We start from the raw sequence: 14,114 nt of genomic DNA, 5'->3' as shown, positions 1-14,114 counted from the left end.
AATTTAGAGGCCAATTATCTATATTCATCCGTGTGGATATGATCTCTTCTGACAGAGAAAGCCCGTAGCTTATCAGGAACAGAAACCTCATCCGTTCGACGCCGCAGTGATGTGCCCGCTGTGCTCCAGCCCCTTTGCTGGTCGCTCCTCTGCTTTTTTTCCCCATTTACATATAAGGCAAAGGGAGTTACAGACGTGCCCCGTGCCAGCCCCTGTAAGGCCTCGTTCCTGCACATTATATATCCCATTCCTGTACATTATGTATCTCGTACATGTCGGTGCTGTGCCGGTTAATTTTTGGTTTCACCCTTTTCCCTTGATGTCTGTGCAGGATGTGGCACTGAAAGAAGGGATTTTGGGATGCCTGCTGTTGTACCTGTGCACAGGGAGAGTTGATTTGCTCTAGCTTTGTTTAAGGGCAGAGGTCTCGGGGTTTTCATAAAGGAACCAACCTGTATACTTTGCTCCCATTTTCCTCAGGAACAAACTTGCTGCAAAGCACCAGCAGCCACCCGGCCACCTGCCCCGACACCATCACTGACCCCAAGCCGTGGTGGGATTAACGCACCCTGTTCGTACGTGGCCGGTGCAATGCCAGTCTGTGAGTGATGGAGAACTGAATTATCCCTTCCAAAGGGAAGCTGGAAATGTCTGCAGCACGTAACCTCATCCGGGTTGGCGTGAGATGAAAAATCCTGATTTTTCAGTGTGACCTGCTGCAGAAAATGGTATTTCAGTGGCTCTGGCGTGCTGGTGATATAGCTACAATAAGACTGCCAGCAGTTTTGATTTTATTTAGACTTTCCCAGTGTTTTGTGGTGCGGCCACGCAGCTGCAGCAAGGCTCTTTGGTGCTCACATGTGGGATCCAGTTAGCGGCTGTCGAGGCTTCAGCATTTTCCATCACGAATTTGGTGGTTGGCTCTGCACTCACTTTCTGAATCTTCTTACCCTGGTATCATTTCTTCTGGACACCAGATAAAACACAGAATAGTTTCTTGTGCTTTCATGCGTTAGGAGAAGGTGGACATTAGTATTTTGAAGCAGAAATCAAGCTGCTCAAGCAGAGCCGATTGCTTGAAACTCAGGTTCAGCTCTGAGGCTGCGTTAGGTATCGGGCTCTGTGTGTGATCATCATCAGTGATATTCAAGGTGTACATTACTGTAAAACAACATCCCTTTTTTATTTTCTGTTATTAAATAAGTGAACAGTTAAATGAAGATATCTGCATCTCCTGCCCTGGGGGTCAGTAGAAGATGAAGTGAGGACCCTATGGGCAGGTCAGGTTAGGGTACAGAGTTAAGCTAAGACCAGCTCTCCTCCCTTGCAGTTTGTGCAGGAACTGGTGATGACCCTAAAGAGTAGGTATTCAATATTTACCTTCTATCCTGAAAGAATGAGAAGAGGTGGATTTCCTCAGCGTGGCACCAAGGGAGCGGTTTGTGTTTGCAGGAGCGAGGCTGGGCTGGCCTTGCTGTGTCCCTGCCGCGGGGCTCCTCGAAAAGGTTATGGGCAAAGAGTCTATCGCTTCACGTAAGGGTCGGTAATTTGTCACTCTGAGAATTATTCCACTGGTTTATTGGGTTTTCTTTTTTCCTGGTCATGAGTTGATGGTGCCTGTTCTGACCCACAGAATGAAGTAGGATGCTTTCTGGGAAAATTCATCCCAAAGAAGGGTTACGGATTCATTTAAGAAACTCTTTGGTCTGTACTTAGTAGTGGGTGACACTGGAGAACAGAACAGTGGTGGTTTCTCTTGTGTCCCCGCTTGCATCTGTCTTGGTTGGTGAAGCTGGAGGGAAGGACTAGCCTTGGTTTGTGGCGCTTTGGGATCTTCTACCGGTGGCACATGGTCGTGTTGGATCAGTTTGTGGGGACTAAAAACACTTTCTTTTTTACCTAAAATGCTCTCTTTTGGAACACTTTTTCGGTTTTGTATTCTTTCTCAGATTTTTCTTTGTAAATATGTACATTTATCATTAATAAATGTTACTGCAAATCAGATTCTTCTTTCCACTGCTTATTAACAAAAGAGCTATATACGACCTGTGTTAACGACTTCCTTGGACAGAACCCTCAGTATTGCCTTCTCAAACCAGGAGCCGTCAGAGCCCAGGTCATTACCGGTTGCGTTCAGGGTGTTGGGTCTGCTGGACGCTCTCTGGTTTGGGTTTTGTGCCCCTGGCAAGAGGGGACACGCAAGGCTGCAGCTGTAAGCGATGCGTGCTCTCAAACCAGCCAGAATAATTCAATTGAGGATTAAATCCGGCTTGGTTTAAGAAAGGCTTTGTTTTTCAGAGGGGTCAAAAGGTTCAGCCCTTCGCCAAATACTTAATGTAACACTAACACGTTCTCCCTCTTTGCTTCTGAGACTGAACGGTAGGAAAAATCACTTGCAGAAAGTTGTCCTGAGAGCAGAAGTGTTGTAAGTCCTGCGCAATGCAACTGCGAGAGCCTCTGCCCCGCACGTGGGATTAATCTGAGGACAAAAATGCTCCCTTCTGTTTTTGTAAGCGAAGAGATGACGTTCCTAATTAACCACCATTTCTCTGCTTGGTAATACAATGCAAGCCTCTGGTTGGGTTTTAGCTGGTTGAAGCTGCCTGAAGTTGTGTCTAGAGGCTGTAGGAAGAGTAATTTTTAATTTTAACTCCCAACTTTTCTTTTGTGAGATTATGTACTTTTGGATAAACTGGCTCATTCTGTGCTGTCACGAGCGATCACAGGAAAGCAAATTTGGCTGCGATGGGGCAGCACGAGGCTCGTGCTGCTGCTCTCCTGGATGAGCCTGGCACCAGAGCAGAGCTATAACTTTATTTGTGAAATGAAGGGAACAAAATGCAGCAGCACAAAATTTATGTCAGTTATAAACCTTGATGGTATCCCTGCTCTCTTCACCTCCTGCCGCTACACTAAACCAGAGGCAGTTTTTGCAGTACCACTAGCAGTTTTTTCTCTGCAGAGGGGATTTGGAATAAGAAGCCCCTCATCCAAGGGTGCCTGCTCCCCAAAAAGAGATGGGAAGGGGATCAGGGTGCATGGGGAAAGGAATCATATTTTAGTGATTATTTTAATAATTTAAATGTTGATCTTGAGGTTGTTTCCTGTTGCCAAGTAGTTGATGCAGTGGATTGGAGGTGGCTGCTGTGTATCGTGTCATGTCCTGGGATTCTTGTCGATGACAGCAATTTAATCTTTTTAAGCGTGTAGCATGCTGTGTATTTTCTAGCCTTACTTTTAACTTTGGTCAAATTCACTTTTACCCTTCTGTTGCCTGACTAGGCTGGTCAGGATGTTGTGATCAGATCAATGGCAATTAAAAAAATCCATCCAAAAATGCAAAATCCATAGGTAATGGCCATCATTTTCAAATGCCAGGGTTTGTTGAGCGGCTTCTAAACTTTTTAACTTCTGTCTTTAAGGCAAAGCAGTTCTGTAAGGCATGGCAGGTATTGTAAAATAAGGATCTCTTTGTTTTCTGCTTTCTAATACCTTTTTACCCAAGCGCTTTGACAGCCGTGAGATTGAGCATCATTTGATCCGGGAGTTCTCACTGGTGAGTGTGGTTCGCTGCAAAAGCAACATCATCTACTTGTGCATCTGTAGACGGTCACACCAAGCCTGTTAGCTTCTGTGGATACTTGTTTGGGGATAACCTAATAACACGCACCACTGTTAACGACTGCAATGCCGTACTGGAAAAGAAGGGGCCTGGGAAGTACTAACTAGCTGGAATTTATAGCATTTCGTATGGTGGTCGTAGGGAGTTACTGTGCGCTGTAATTTCATGGTTTTATCAATTTTTATCGAATGTCTGTGATAACTGGCAGGTTGACATCGTTTTAGCACTCCTTAAGTTTCTTGCAGGCCAGGAATCTGGTTTGGGATGAGGATAACGGAGTATTTCAGGGAAGAGAGGCAGCAGCATGCCTGCCCGGGCTGCAGAAAACAGGCATCCGCTCTGGCAGCGCAGGGCAGCTGGTTTGTACGGATGTATCCTGATCCAAAAATAGCAGGTTCGGGAAAAAATACATGCAAACAAATTGATACAAACCCACTTTCTAAGAGAAGAAAATCCTTTTGGTTGCTGGTATCAGCTGTGTTAATTAAGCCTGTTATTAATTTATCCCCAGTCTGAATTATTGTGTGTCACTACACTGTAACGCTTAAGCTGTCTTCTCGGTATTTGTCGGCATCAGGTGCACAAAGATCTGTACTTAGCCGGGCAACGTTTGAGTTGCATTCGTGTCTGGTTCGATTTGTTTCTTCTGGGGCATTGCATCCTGTCCTGTATTTTTCTTTACACTGTGTATGGCTTGTGCGAATAGTCTGCTTCGTGCTTGATGCAGGCGCCGCTGGTTTGGTTCTGTGTCTCTGGAAGTGAGGAGTTTGCAGCCCAGGCACTCTCAGGTTTCGTGGGGCTCAAGGAGAGCTTGGGACTCTGCAAATCTCAGCCTTGAAAATAGGAATGCGTTTGCATTTGCCAATTAAAATAAATCTTGATAAGATCAGAATTTGTAACAGATGCTCAAATTCCCAGGGGGGGTGTTTTTTGTTTACTGTTTGTTGGTTGTTTTTTTTTTTTAATAAAAACATAATATTTTCTAGACATGCAAACTGCGGTTTTAAATATAGGAACATAGTTGTATTTTTTTTTTTTTAAAGTGTGTGTAAATAGATAATTTTCTGTAGAAACAAATACCGTTCCATTAGTCTCTCTTCTTACCAGTGGAATAGGCAGGCAAGAAAAAAACTGCTTCTGATCAGTTGATCTTATCAGGATTTCATTCTGTCTTTATAGCTTGCATGTTTCTTGCTGCACTTTGCTCTACTGATGACCAGTGTATGTACGCCACAGGCTACATTTAAGCTTTTCCCTTCCTTTATGCTTCTACCATAGAAGATACTTCCAAAATGCAATTTTATTTTTTTTTTCTGTATACAAAAGGGAGCCGGGAAGTTGTTTTGACTGTATACAAATGTTTGTCTCTTAAATAGATCTGCGTTTGTGTAGCTGTTTAATCTGCTTTGTTTTATCTGTGATTCTTCCTCTTGGTCGAGTAGGACCCCAACTGGTACGTAAGGAGATCTTGCTCCGAAGGCATTTTCCATTAAACCCCAGATGTACTGTGTCTTCTCAAGATCCCGTGATTAATTTGCAAGCTTTAGCATATATAATTAAGGAAAGATCAGTATATTAGCAGTATATAAATTCAGGTTTTAAAACAAGATGAAGACATGGGCGTTCAAAACTGACAACCTCCATTCCTATTCTGTTTTGTGAAATATTGCAGCGTAGTATCTTGCGTTAGGTAAAATGAGGATGGGATCTGGATATACCTTTGGAGGAGCACATATGGAAGTGGTTTTCGGTCAGAAATATGTGTGCGGTCTGACCTGATCGTCACAGTGCTGATCGCTGTCCCTGCACTCCTATTAAATGCATTTTCCTAAGCAATACCCCAAGAGGCTGGAAATCCTAATGGATAGAAACCTTACAGGTAATCCGTCTGCAACATAAAGAAGCAGGGAACTGAAAAATACCCGGGAGGAATGGTGGAAGAATCCTTTCGTGAAATGGTATTAAAATAAGCATCTATTTGTTCCCACGTAAAGCAGCTCCTATTCTTAACATACTAACTGTGCCGTTAGAGGAGGTGAATCGGGGCAAAAGCCTTCGGTGTACAGAAAATGCATTGTACCGGATAACCCACAGGCTTCAGACCTCACATTTTAAGCACAAATTGCAGATTTTTGGTTGCCCAGAGCATCTTCTTAATAGAAAGTGAAGCAACAGTTTCTGTTCATCTGAATGCCACCACCAAAATCAGAATAACAGTTGACAAAATGGACTTGCCGTGCTTTTATGAAAATTTAATTACCGTTTTTGGATGAACAGATATGTGGCTGTTTTTATAGAAAGTCACTGGAAATCAACCGTGAGGTTAATTACTGAGAAGAAATAGTCATGGCGATGATTAGCAGCATCTCTCTGGGTTCTTTCCCTCCTTATTCCCTGATGCTGGATGATGTGACAACTTCCATAAAGCGTAAAACTGTAGGTGCCCGTAACTGCTTATTCTGCCCTTCCTTGAAGGCGACTTTCCATGCCAATAATGAGAGAAACACAATTTCTAGCACAGGGCAGGGCTGTAGCCATCATTCACCGCTGGTGACTGAAGTGCTGCTTCTCCGTGCCTCTCAAATATTCATCGCTTGGGCGTTTGGGCTGATTTTTGCTGAAGCTTTCTGTCTTGTTCGTGTTTTAACTCTTCTGTCACTGTTGCTTCCCTCCTTGCTAGAGGGCTCCCAGAGATGTGAGAAGACCTAACTGAGACTTTGCTAACGAGCTGAACGGAGAGCAGAATAGCACCAGCCTTAGTTAAACCCTCTGGCTTGGCATGCTCTTCCCAAGTATCTCGGATGCTCTAGACGTGCTCGCTTGCTTCTCGGAGGGCTGAGTTGCTTCATTACGTGTCTTCTCTCCCGTGCACCGTCACAAACGCCAATTATGTCGTACCTTCAGGAGGTTTAGCTACTGCGAAGGTTTCCACGCGCCATCTGCTTTGGGGATAAAGTATGTTACAAATATTTCGGTAGTCCCGAATAAATGGTCCAGCGCAGCTTGTTGAGCAATAAACTGAACTGCGGGCTCGGCGGCAAGGGGGTCAGCACACGTCAGCGTTGAACATCTGGCTTTCCAGCTTAAAGCCACATTTCTTTATTCCTCAGCTGAAAAGTTTTGTGCTGAGTTAATTGAACCGGTTTACCTCAAAGAACTAGTACAAATTCTTTCAAATGCCCAGGCTGCATCGCCAGTTCAGGAGCCTCTTGGGAGCTGAAGCAGTTGATTTCAAGACTAACTTGTAGATATTCTTACAATAATTTTACCAATGCCATAATGACAAATCTGTGTTAGTTATCCTGGAGACGGCAACAGCAAAAGAGGGTGCTCGGAGGTGTAAGCGTTCCCAGGGTAGAGGAAAAGAGCAAAGCACAGGCTTGATGGGTTATTGTGCACAGTAATTCCAGGCTATTCTTTTAACCTCCACCTGCAACTTAAAACACAGCATGAAATATTTCAAGAAGTTAAAAGCAGAATTGGGGTACGGTTTTGGTGTAGTCGGTGGGTTTTGCTGCAGATGTGATTTTGGATGTGCGCAAGTCCCCATTTGCTACACTGAAATTATTCCTGCTTCCAAACTGGGCAAAAAAAGTGCTCTTCCTTTAGGTGCAGAGAGATGTTTTCATTAATTCCTTCAACTTTAGGAGGGTGGATTATTAATGTACCAGGAAGGCCGTGTCAGTAAATGCACTGGATACATCGCATAGCGCAAAGGCTTTCAAGCTTTTGAGTGTCCAAACCCACCGCTGTTGCATGCATTACTGGAGATGCGATGCATTATAAGAAACCGATGTTTTGCCTTTATGCTTCCTGACCTCCTGTTCTCCCTAACGCTCTCTTTCTCTCTCTCTCTCTCTCTCTGGCCTTTTTTTGTGTATTCGTTTCTTTTTAGAGAATGAGTGACTTTCTCGCCAGAGAGGATGAGGCTGCAGTGCCAGAGAGGAGCAGTGTTAACACTGGCTTTGCGCGGGAGGGCTCAAAGCAGTCGGTAGCTTTTAGTGAGACCCCAGTGCCACCCACCTCAGAGCCTTCTCCCAGCCGTGACTTTGGTGCTTCCTCCCTAAGCAGCGAGGAGGAGGAGGAGGAGGCAGCTCCCAGCCTCCCCAGGAGCGAGGAGGACCTGAGATGTGGAAAGGGGCTTTGTGCGGATGTGGAGAAGGACTCGGAGCTCGCTGAGCTGGAGCCCCGCACCAGCCCTGCCGTACCTCCCCGGCAGCCCTGGGGAGGAGAGGGGGAGGAGGAGGAGGTGGCAGAGGATGGCGAAGACAGATTTGCCTTTAGAAAGCTCAATGGCGAGTGTCACGACTCAGATGTTAATAACGGGCTGCCGGCAGTCATTCGCTGCTTCCAGGTAGTGAGCCCCAGCGCCTGCTCCCCCCACATCCCCCCGGCTGGCTTTGGAGTGGGGACCCAAACACTGCAGCAAGCAGATGCCACGGACCCAGAGAGGAGTTGTGTTTGCTTGGCTTGGACTCGTGCTTGGAGCTAATTAGCCGGTTAATCTCCCCCAGTCAGCGCACACAAGCCCCTCTCAATTTATATCTTTGCATTAAATACAATTGCCCTTTGCTTTTCTTTGATCAAAGCATCCTGTTGCATCCCCCAAAAGGGAAATATTTAGACTCCAAAGGCATGTCATTTTAGTTCCTGAAGGTTTTTGCCATCTCCTGCTGTACCGGAGGCCGAGCCTTAGCGCAGCAGAGCAAATTTGAAGCGCTGTCAAACGTGCTTTTACATCATGAATGTGGGCTTTGATGTCCCCTTTCTACTCCCCACCATGGGAGGTATTTTTGCCTGCTTCAGTGTTGATATTAATTGCTTATGGTTAAATAGATGCCCGCTTCCCCTGCTAACAATCACGGTGGCATCTGTCAGGTTTGGGGACGGTGAGCAGAAATCGAGCCTTGTGGGAAAACACTGTGGGTCTGAACTAACTCTGTCTTCTGGATAATTATCAGGTGGTGGAACAACTGATTTCTCTTCCCCCCCTGGCCCCCGCGTTTGTCTTTCGAGATGTTATGTTTCTCTTTTGTCTGACATTGATTTAATAAAAGTTAAAGACCTAGGATCTGAGGAGGATTTTTAATAATACAGTGTTTCACTTGCAGTCAGGATAAAGCTTCTCACCTGTGATCCGGTCTTCCTTTGCCCAGAGTTTGTGTTAATCTTTGACATTGTCATCGGTACATGAGGGTCATCTTTTCCTGGCAGCTGGCGATGAGCTTCTAGTAATTAGAAAGTCAATAATTAGTGGAGAACGGTTTCTTTGTGGTATTGTGACACACCGGTTAAAGCCATGATGCCTCGCGTGGGCTGTCCTGAGGGCACGGTGTTGGGGAAGGTCTGGAGGATTTTTCTGTCTGTTTAATCCTCACGCGTGATCTCTGCCCTCTGAGCAGCGTGTCCTACCGGAGGCTTAAAACCAAAGATTTCCAGCCTGACCTTGGTTCCCACAGTGCTTTTATCAGATCAGTGTCAGAACATTTGCTAGCAAGCGCGGTCACGATATGGAAATGCTAACTGGGTCTTTACGGAGATGTTTTTAACCCTGTCTCACAGCCACCGCTAGTGAAGACACAGACGGTCACCATCTCTGACGTGTCCAGCGCCGTCAAAAGCGAAATTCCCACGAAAGAAGTCCCCATCGTCCACACAGAGACAAAGACCATCACCTACGAAGCTGCACAGGTAAGGTGTGTTCTGATTAATTTTCCAGGGGCTTAATTAAACTCAAGGAAGCGTTTTGTTTCCGAATCCTCTGGCTGAGACAGCAGCACCTGCCTTTCTCCAAGCGTCTGAGTCACAGCACAGACAGTAACTGATGCTGTGGACACTATTTCCAGGTGCATCTGATATTTTTAGAGGGCCAGTGTTTCTACTGTCCCTGAAGAGTAATTATTTTTTCAAGATGTGCGTGTGAACAGAAATTATCTTCAGCCACTGGTGGCTTCGGGATGTAGATTTGACTGTGTGGAGTTAACCCGAGTTGGCCTTTTTTCTGCAAGAGATGCCTTGTTTTGTTTTCCCCGGCTCTCCTTTCTGTTTATTCCTCTTCAGAGCTTGGTTTGTAAATTATTGGATTGTCGTTTAGGTTTCAACCTTGAAACAGGTGTTGAAAACCAAAAGTTTTCTATAAAATGCAACCAGAGTGGGTATCTGGTGATTGGAAACTCAAAATGTTCATGGAGCAATACCAATGTATGCAGGTATGGTTTCATTGCTGAGGTTAAAATTAATCCTCAATCTAAAATAGGTTTTATTGATGTATTTGAGAATTTGTAGCCTAAGTTAGCTTGGGTTTGCTGTAACTGTGGTTGTTAGAAGCAGCCCCTGCTCTATGGTTGGAGTGTAGTGATCATGGGATGTAGGTTCGGGTGCGGGTATCCCATGGACCATGCTTGTATAATTTGGGATTCCCGAGGAATGTATAATTTGTATAATTTGGGATTCCCAATGGATGTATAATGTGTATAATTTGGGATTCCCGAGGAATGCCATTGGCTGTTCAGCATCCTCCTCGATTGCAGGAGTAGAGGGGGCATTCAGACATCCCTGCACCAGGCGGTGGTGAGCATCACCCTGTTTCTCAGCGAGCGAATAGAGCAGTTTTGCTCTGGTTACTGCTGTTACCATTTCTAACTGGGAAATGAAAAGGAAAAGTGCGTCTGCAGGGCTGGGAGAAGTTGGCCATGCATGTGCCGGCTTGTGATGTGCCCTGAGATTTCTTCCAGTCCGTGGAAGATGGTCCCACCTTGTGGTAACTCCAGAGATCGTCCCACGGCCGTGCTGGGGATGCTGCGCCGTAAGGGAGACACGGCCAGGATGAGTTGGCAAGGATAACTTTAGGTTTTTCGGCAGACCTTGAAATATTGAGCCGTGCAGGATGGGAACCAAGTAACCAGCTGTAAAAGAAGTCGTTCCTAGTTCAGCAAGTATCTGGACTTTCATTGCTTGTGCGGAGTTTAAAGCGAGCGATGTGCAAGGTGTTGTCGGGAGGGAGGAAGGCTAACAAGTACCTCCTGTATCAGGCTGAGCTCGCTGGCTTTGTGGATCTCCGTGGATCCAGGCAGGTGTAATTCGGGATAGGTGTCTGCTTTGGTCTCCCTTCGTGGTCCAAGCATGAAGCTTGGTGTGGACCGGCATTGCAGGGCCAACAGTGCACCCAGATTTGGGTATATCCCAGCCCACCTGGTCTGAGGGGTGTCAGAGATTCTCCCTAGGTGATTCCATGGGATCTTCTGTGCTTTTCCAGCCTTAAAGTCCAGGGGCTTTGTGCTGAGCCTTCAGAGACCTGCGCAGTCCTTGTGCAGCTGGGTGCAGCTCAGCCAGCTGCAGATCGGCTCGCTCTGTCCGGCGGTCCACGGTGGAGAGGAGTTTCTGTCCTCGGATTGCATCCTGCTCTGTTGATGTGGGGACCCTGCTTCTGTCCCCACTGCCCGCAGAGACTGATGGCCTGTTCTTCTGTCCCACAGACAGATGGTGGCAATGGAGATTTAGACCCTGGCATCCTGCTGACTGCTCAGACCATCACTTCGGAAACCACCAGCAGCACCACCACCACCCAGATCACAAAGGTAACAGCATGGGAACACGATAAAACAACGACAACAACATGATAGAGAGATGGGCAGAGTTGAATAAGTAAAAAAAGGCGGCTTTTGTAAGTTCCTTTCAAAAAATGTGATTAATACCCGAAACAAAGCACGAGGGTCCCAGGTTTGCCTGTGTTGAATGAAGACTGTAGATGACGCATTAATTGTGGTGGAGTTTGTGGACATGGGCTCTGACTGTCCTGTGGGACAACAGGAAAGAACTGTACCATGAGTCAAAGCTCTTCCCTGGCTCAGTTATAAGAAAATGAATATTTGACAGTTTTTCTTTGAGCAGCAGCAGTTTTCCCCTGTGATTCTGATACCGTGCTATGACGGCAGTATTTGGTGATGCTATTTTTGGATACCGTCTTTGGACAGGCAGCCCCAGTGCACTCGAATTCCTTCTCACTTCTAGACTAACAGTAGTTTTTCCTTTTGTACTAGACTGTAAAAGGTGGCATTTCAGAGACGCGGATTGAAAAGAGGATTGTCATCACAGGAGATGCAGATGTAGACCACGACCAGGTAGGAGCTTGGATGCGGTCCGAAAGAGTTTCTCAGAGCTGGCACGAATTAGACAGTCAGACTGCCTTTCTGAAGACAACTTCACCAGAAAACAACCTAGGGAAATTTTATGGGGGTAGAAATAAAACTTCAAAACTGATTTCAGTAATAGATTCCTTTTGCAGCTGTATAGCTGGGCCAGCAAAGCTTAATTCTCTTCTGAAACTGGTGTTGGCAGCAAAGTTTTCATTGCAGAATTGTTTTGGACAAATGCAGTTTTTAAAAAAAGTCCACAAAAAAGTGAACTAAAAGTTTTCCTTGACAACTGGATGATCTGCATTAATTTTCTCATAACTTTGAAGCGCTATTGCTGACGTATAGTGCCAGAAGTCTTTTCATAGCACTTGGCACCTGCATTAAATCTCATCGGCTTTATATGAAACCTTTCCGATGAGTCAGCCTCATTGGCCTGTAGCGTGTGTTGGAAGTGATGATTTTGTCATCAGAGAATTATACCTTGAATTTAATTTTAGCTGCAAGTATCGTGGGGCTGGAGAATATTCGTACGACAAGAACTAGTTTATTAATTCCAACAGAAAATGTCTGAGAAGATGTCTGAAATGTGCTCATCACACTTGCTGGAAGAAATAAACAGGGTTTGCTTCGTTGCTCTCATCCATCTTCTACCATGGGGCAGTGGAGAGATGTGGTGTATTCTTAGAAAACAGTTTTTCCTTTCAGAAACAATCTAATGCCACCACAAGTCACCAAGCTGCGCAGCTGAAGTGGATTCACTTCTCTTTTTCTCTCCCCAGAATTAAAAATAGTCTCTTGTCCCCCCGAGGACCGTCGGTGGCATGCCCTGAAATGTGCTCTCTTTCAGGTTCTCGCGCAGGCGATAAAAGCAGCAAAGGAGCAGCACCCGGACATGTCGGTGACCAAAGTGGTCGTGCACCAGGAGACCGAGATCGCAGAGGAGTAGCAATGCTGTGTAAGTAAGGAGAACCACGTACACGGGTGCTGCTTTCCCCCCAGGGCAGGGGGCTTGATCTCCGTGCAAGTGAGGTTTGGCTAAATATGGTCAAAGTTTAGGTAAAATTATTATGGTTAGCTGATGAGTCCTGCTCGGGCTGTTCCTATTAAATCATTGAAGGCTGATGAAGCAGTCATAAATACAGAGTAATGCTGCTGTGGAAGTGAGCCAGAATTGCCTGAAACAAGCTACATGGCTCCTGTGATGAGGCTGTTTTGCCTTACCAAACACCTGCGATGCACCAGGTTGAGCTGAGCTAAAGGTTTCACATAGATCCCTGCCCACATCAGTGCCAGGTAATCCTGGAGCTGGACCCCAAGCTCCTGACTTGCCTGGAAAGATCCCTTTCCTGCAGTTTTGTTGATTTTGGGAAGGAGGTGCTTGAGAAATCCAGGATCTCTGCCTGTGCATCAGTGCTGTAAAGCCCATCCTGCCCCACGCCGGTGATGCCCAAGTCGGTGCCATGCGCTGCCCTGCTTGTGTCCTGCCTCATCCCAACAAAGCTGGTACTTGCCGAGATTTGGGAGGTGGAACAAGAACAAATTAGGCGAGAGGAGAGACAGCATGGTTTAACAGATGTTGTGGTTGAGCTTTTGAACTCTCCAAAGCTAAATAAAAATGGCACAGGTTTCCTAAGGGTTCCTGGACTTGCAGCTCTTAAAATGTAGTCCTTCAGGGGTGGGAGCAGGGTGGTGTTTGTAGCAGGTGCCTGGCGATGGCTCTGAGCCTGAATTCACCCCTGCCGTTGATGGTAACTCACCTTCTGCTTTCCGTTCTCCAGCTGCTTCAGGGAAGCAGGTTCCTCTCTTTCCCGGAAAGCCGGCTGTCGGTAGCTATAACTTACCCTGTTTCTGCCTTTCTAGGAAGCGTTCCTGCCAGACACAACACCAGGAAAAAGAAACCCAGCAAAACTACCAAGAAACTACCTGCAGCACAAAGACCTCGGATTTACAAGACTTGACACTCAGAGACATTCATGTCATTTAGTAGGAGTTGCGCTTTGCCATTTTACTTGGGATTTTCCAGACTCCACTGGATCCTATTGGATATAGGGTTTTTTTGGTTTGTTTTTTTTTTTTTTTTTTTATATATTGTGACAAAAGTATGCCATATTTCTAACTGTACTGAATATTTTTTACAGGTTTTCAATTTTTCATTCCCTTTCACGCATAGCCTCTTCAGATACAGACCCCAACACACCTCACAGGGCTCAAAGGGTCGCTCTTTTAAGTTGTATTCCCCCCGCCTCATCAGGGATAACGGAGATAAACCCCATCTGTGCATACTCCAATGCGGGATCCGTATGCACCTTCAAAAAGCCATGGGTCCTTCTGCCGGGAGAGTCAGTTTAAAAAAAGTC

General features: G+C 45.9%; 1 protein-coding gene across 1 annotated transcript in view; it reads left to right on the top strand.

Annotated features, from left to right (window-relative positions):
• Positions 1 to 13,846, top strand: part of EPB41 (erythrocyte membrane protein band 4.1) — a 47,349-nt gene extending 33,503 nt beyond the window's left edge. Inside the window, exons 15-19 of the mRNA XM_009703467.1 lie at positions 9,185 to 9,313; positions 11,098 to 11,199; positions 11,662 to 11,742; positions 12,605 to 12,712; positions 13,618 to 13,846. Of these exons, the coding sequence (XP_009701769.1) occupies positions 9,185 to 9,313; positions 11,098 to 11,199; positions 11,662 to 11,742; positions 12,605 to 12,703 (411 nt within the window). The 3' untranslated portion in view covers positions 12,704 to 12,712; positions 13,618 to 13,846. The remainder of the gene's footprint in view (positions 1 to 9,184; positions 9,314 to 11,097; positions 11,200 to 11,661; positions 11,743 to 12,604; positions 12,713 to 13,617) is intronic.
• Positions 13,847 to 14,114: the final 268 nt, after the last annotated feature.

The sequence above is a fragment of the Cariama cristata genome, unplaced genomic scaffold (genome assembly GCF_000690535.1).
Source record: "Cariama cristata isolate BGI_N322 unplaced genomic scaffold, ASM69053v1 scaffold14777, whole genome shotgun sequence".
Classification (NCBI taxonomy): domain Eukaryota; kingdom Metazoa; phylum Chordata; class Aves; order Cariamiformes; family Cariamidae; genus Cariama; species Cariama cristata.
Note: the sequence above shows the minus strand (reverse complement) of the source record. Positions and strands in the feature narration are given on the sequence as shown.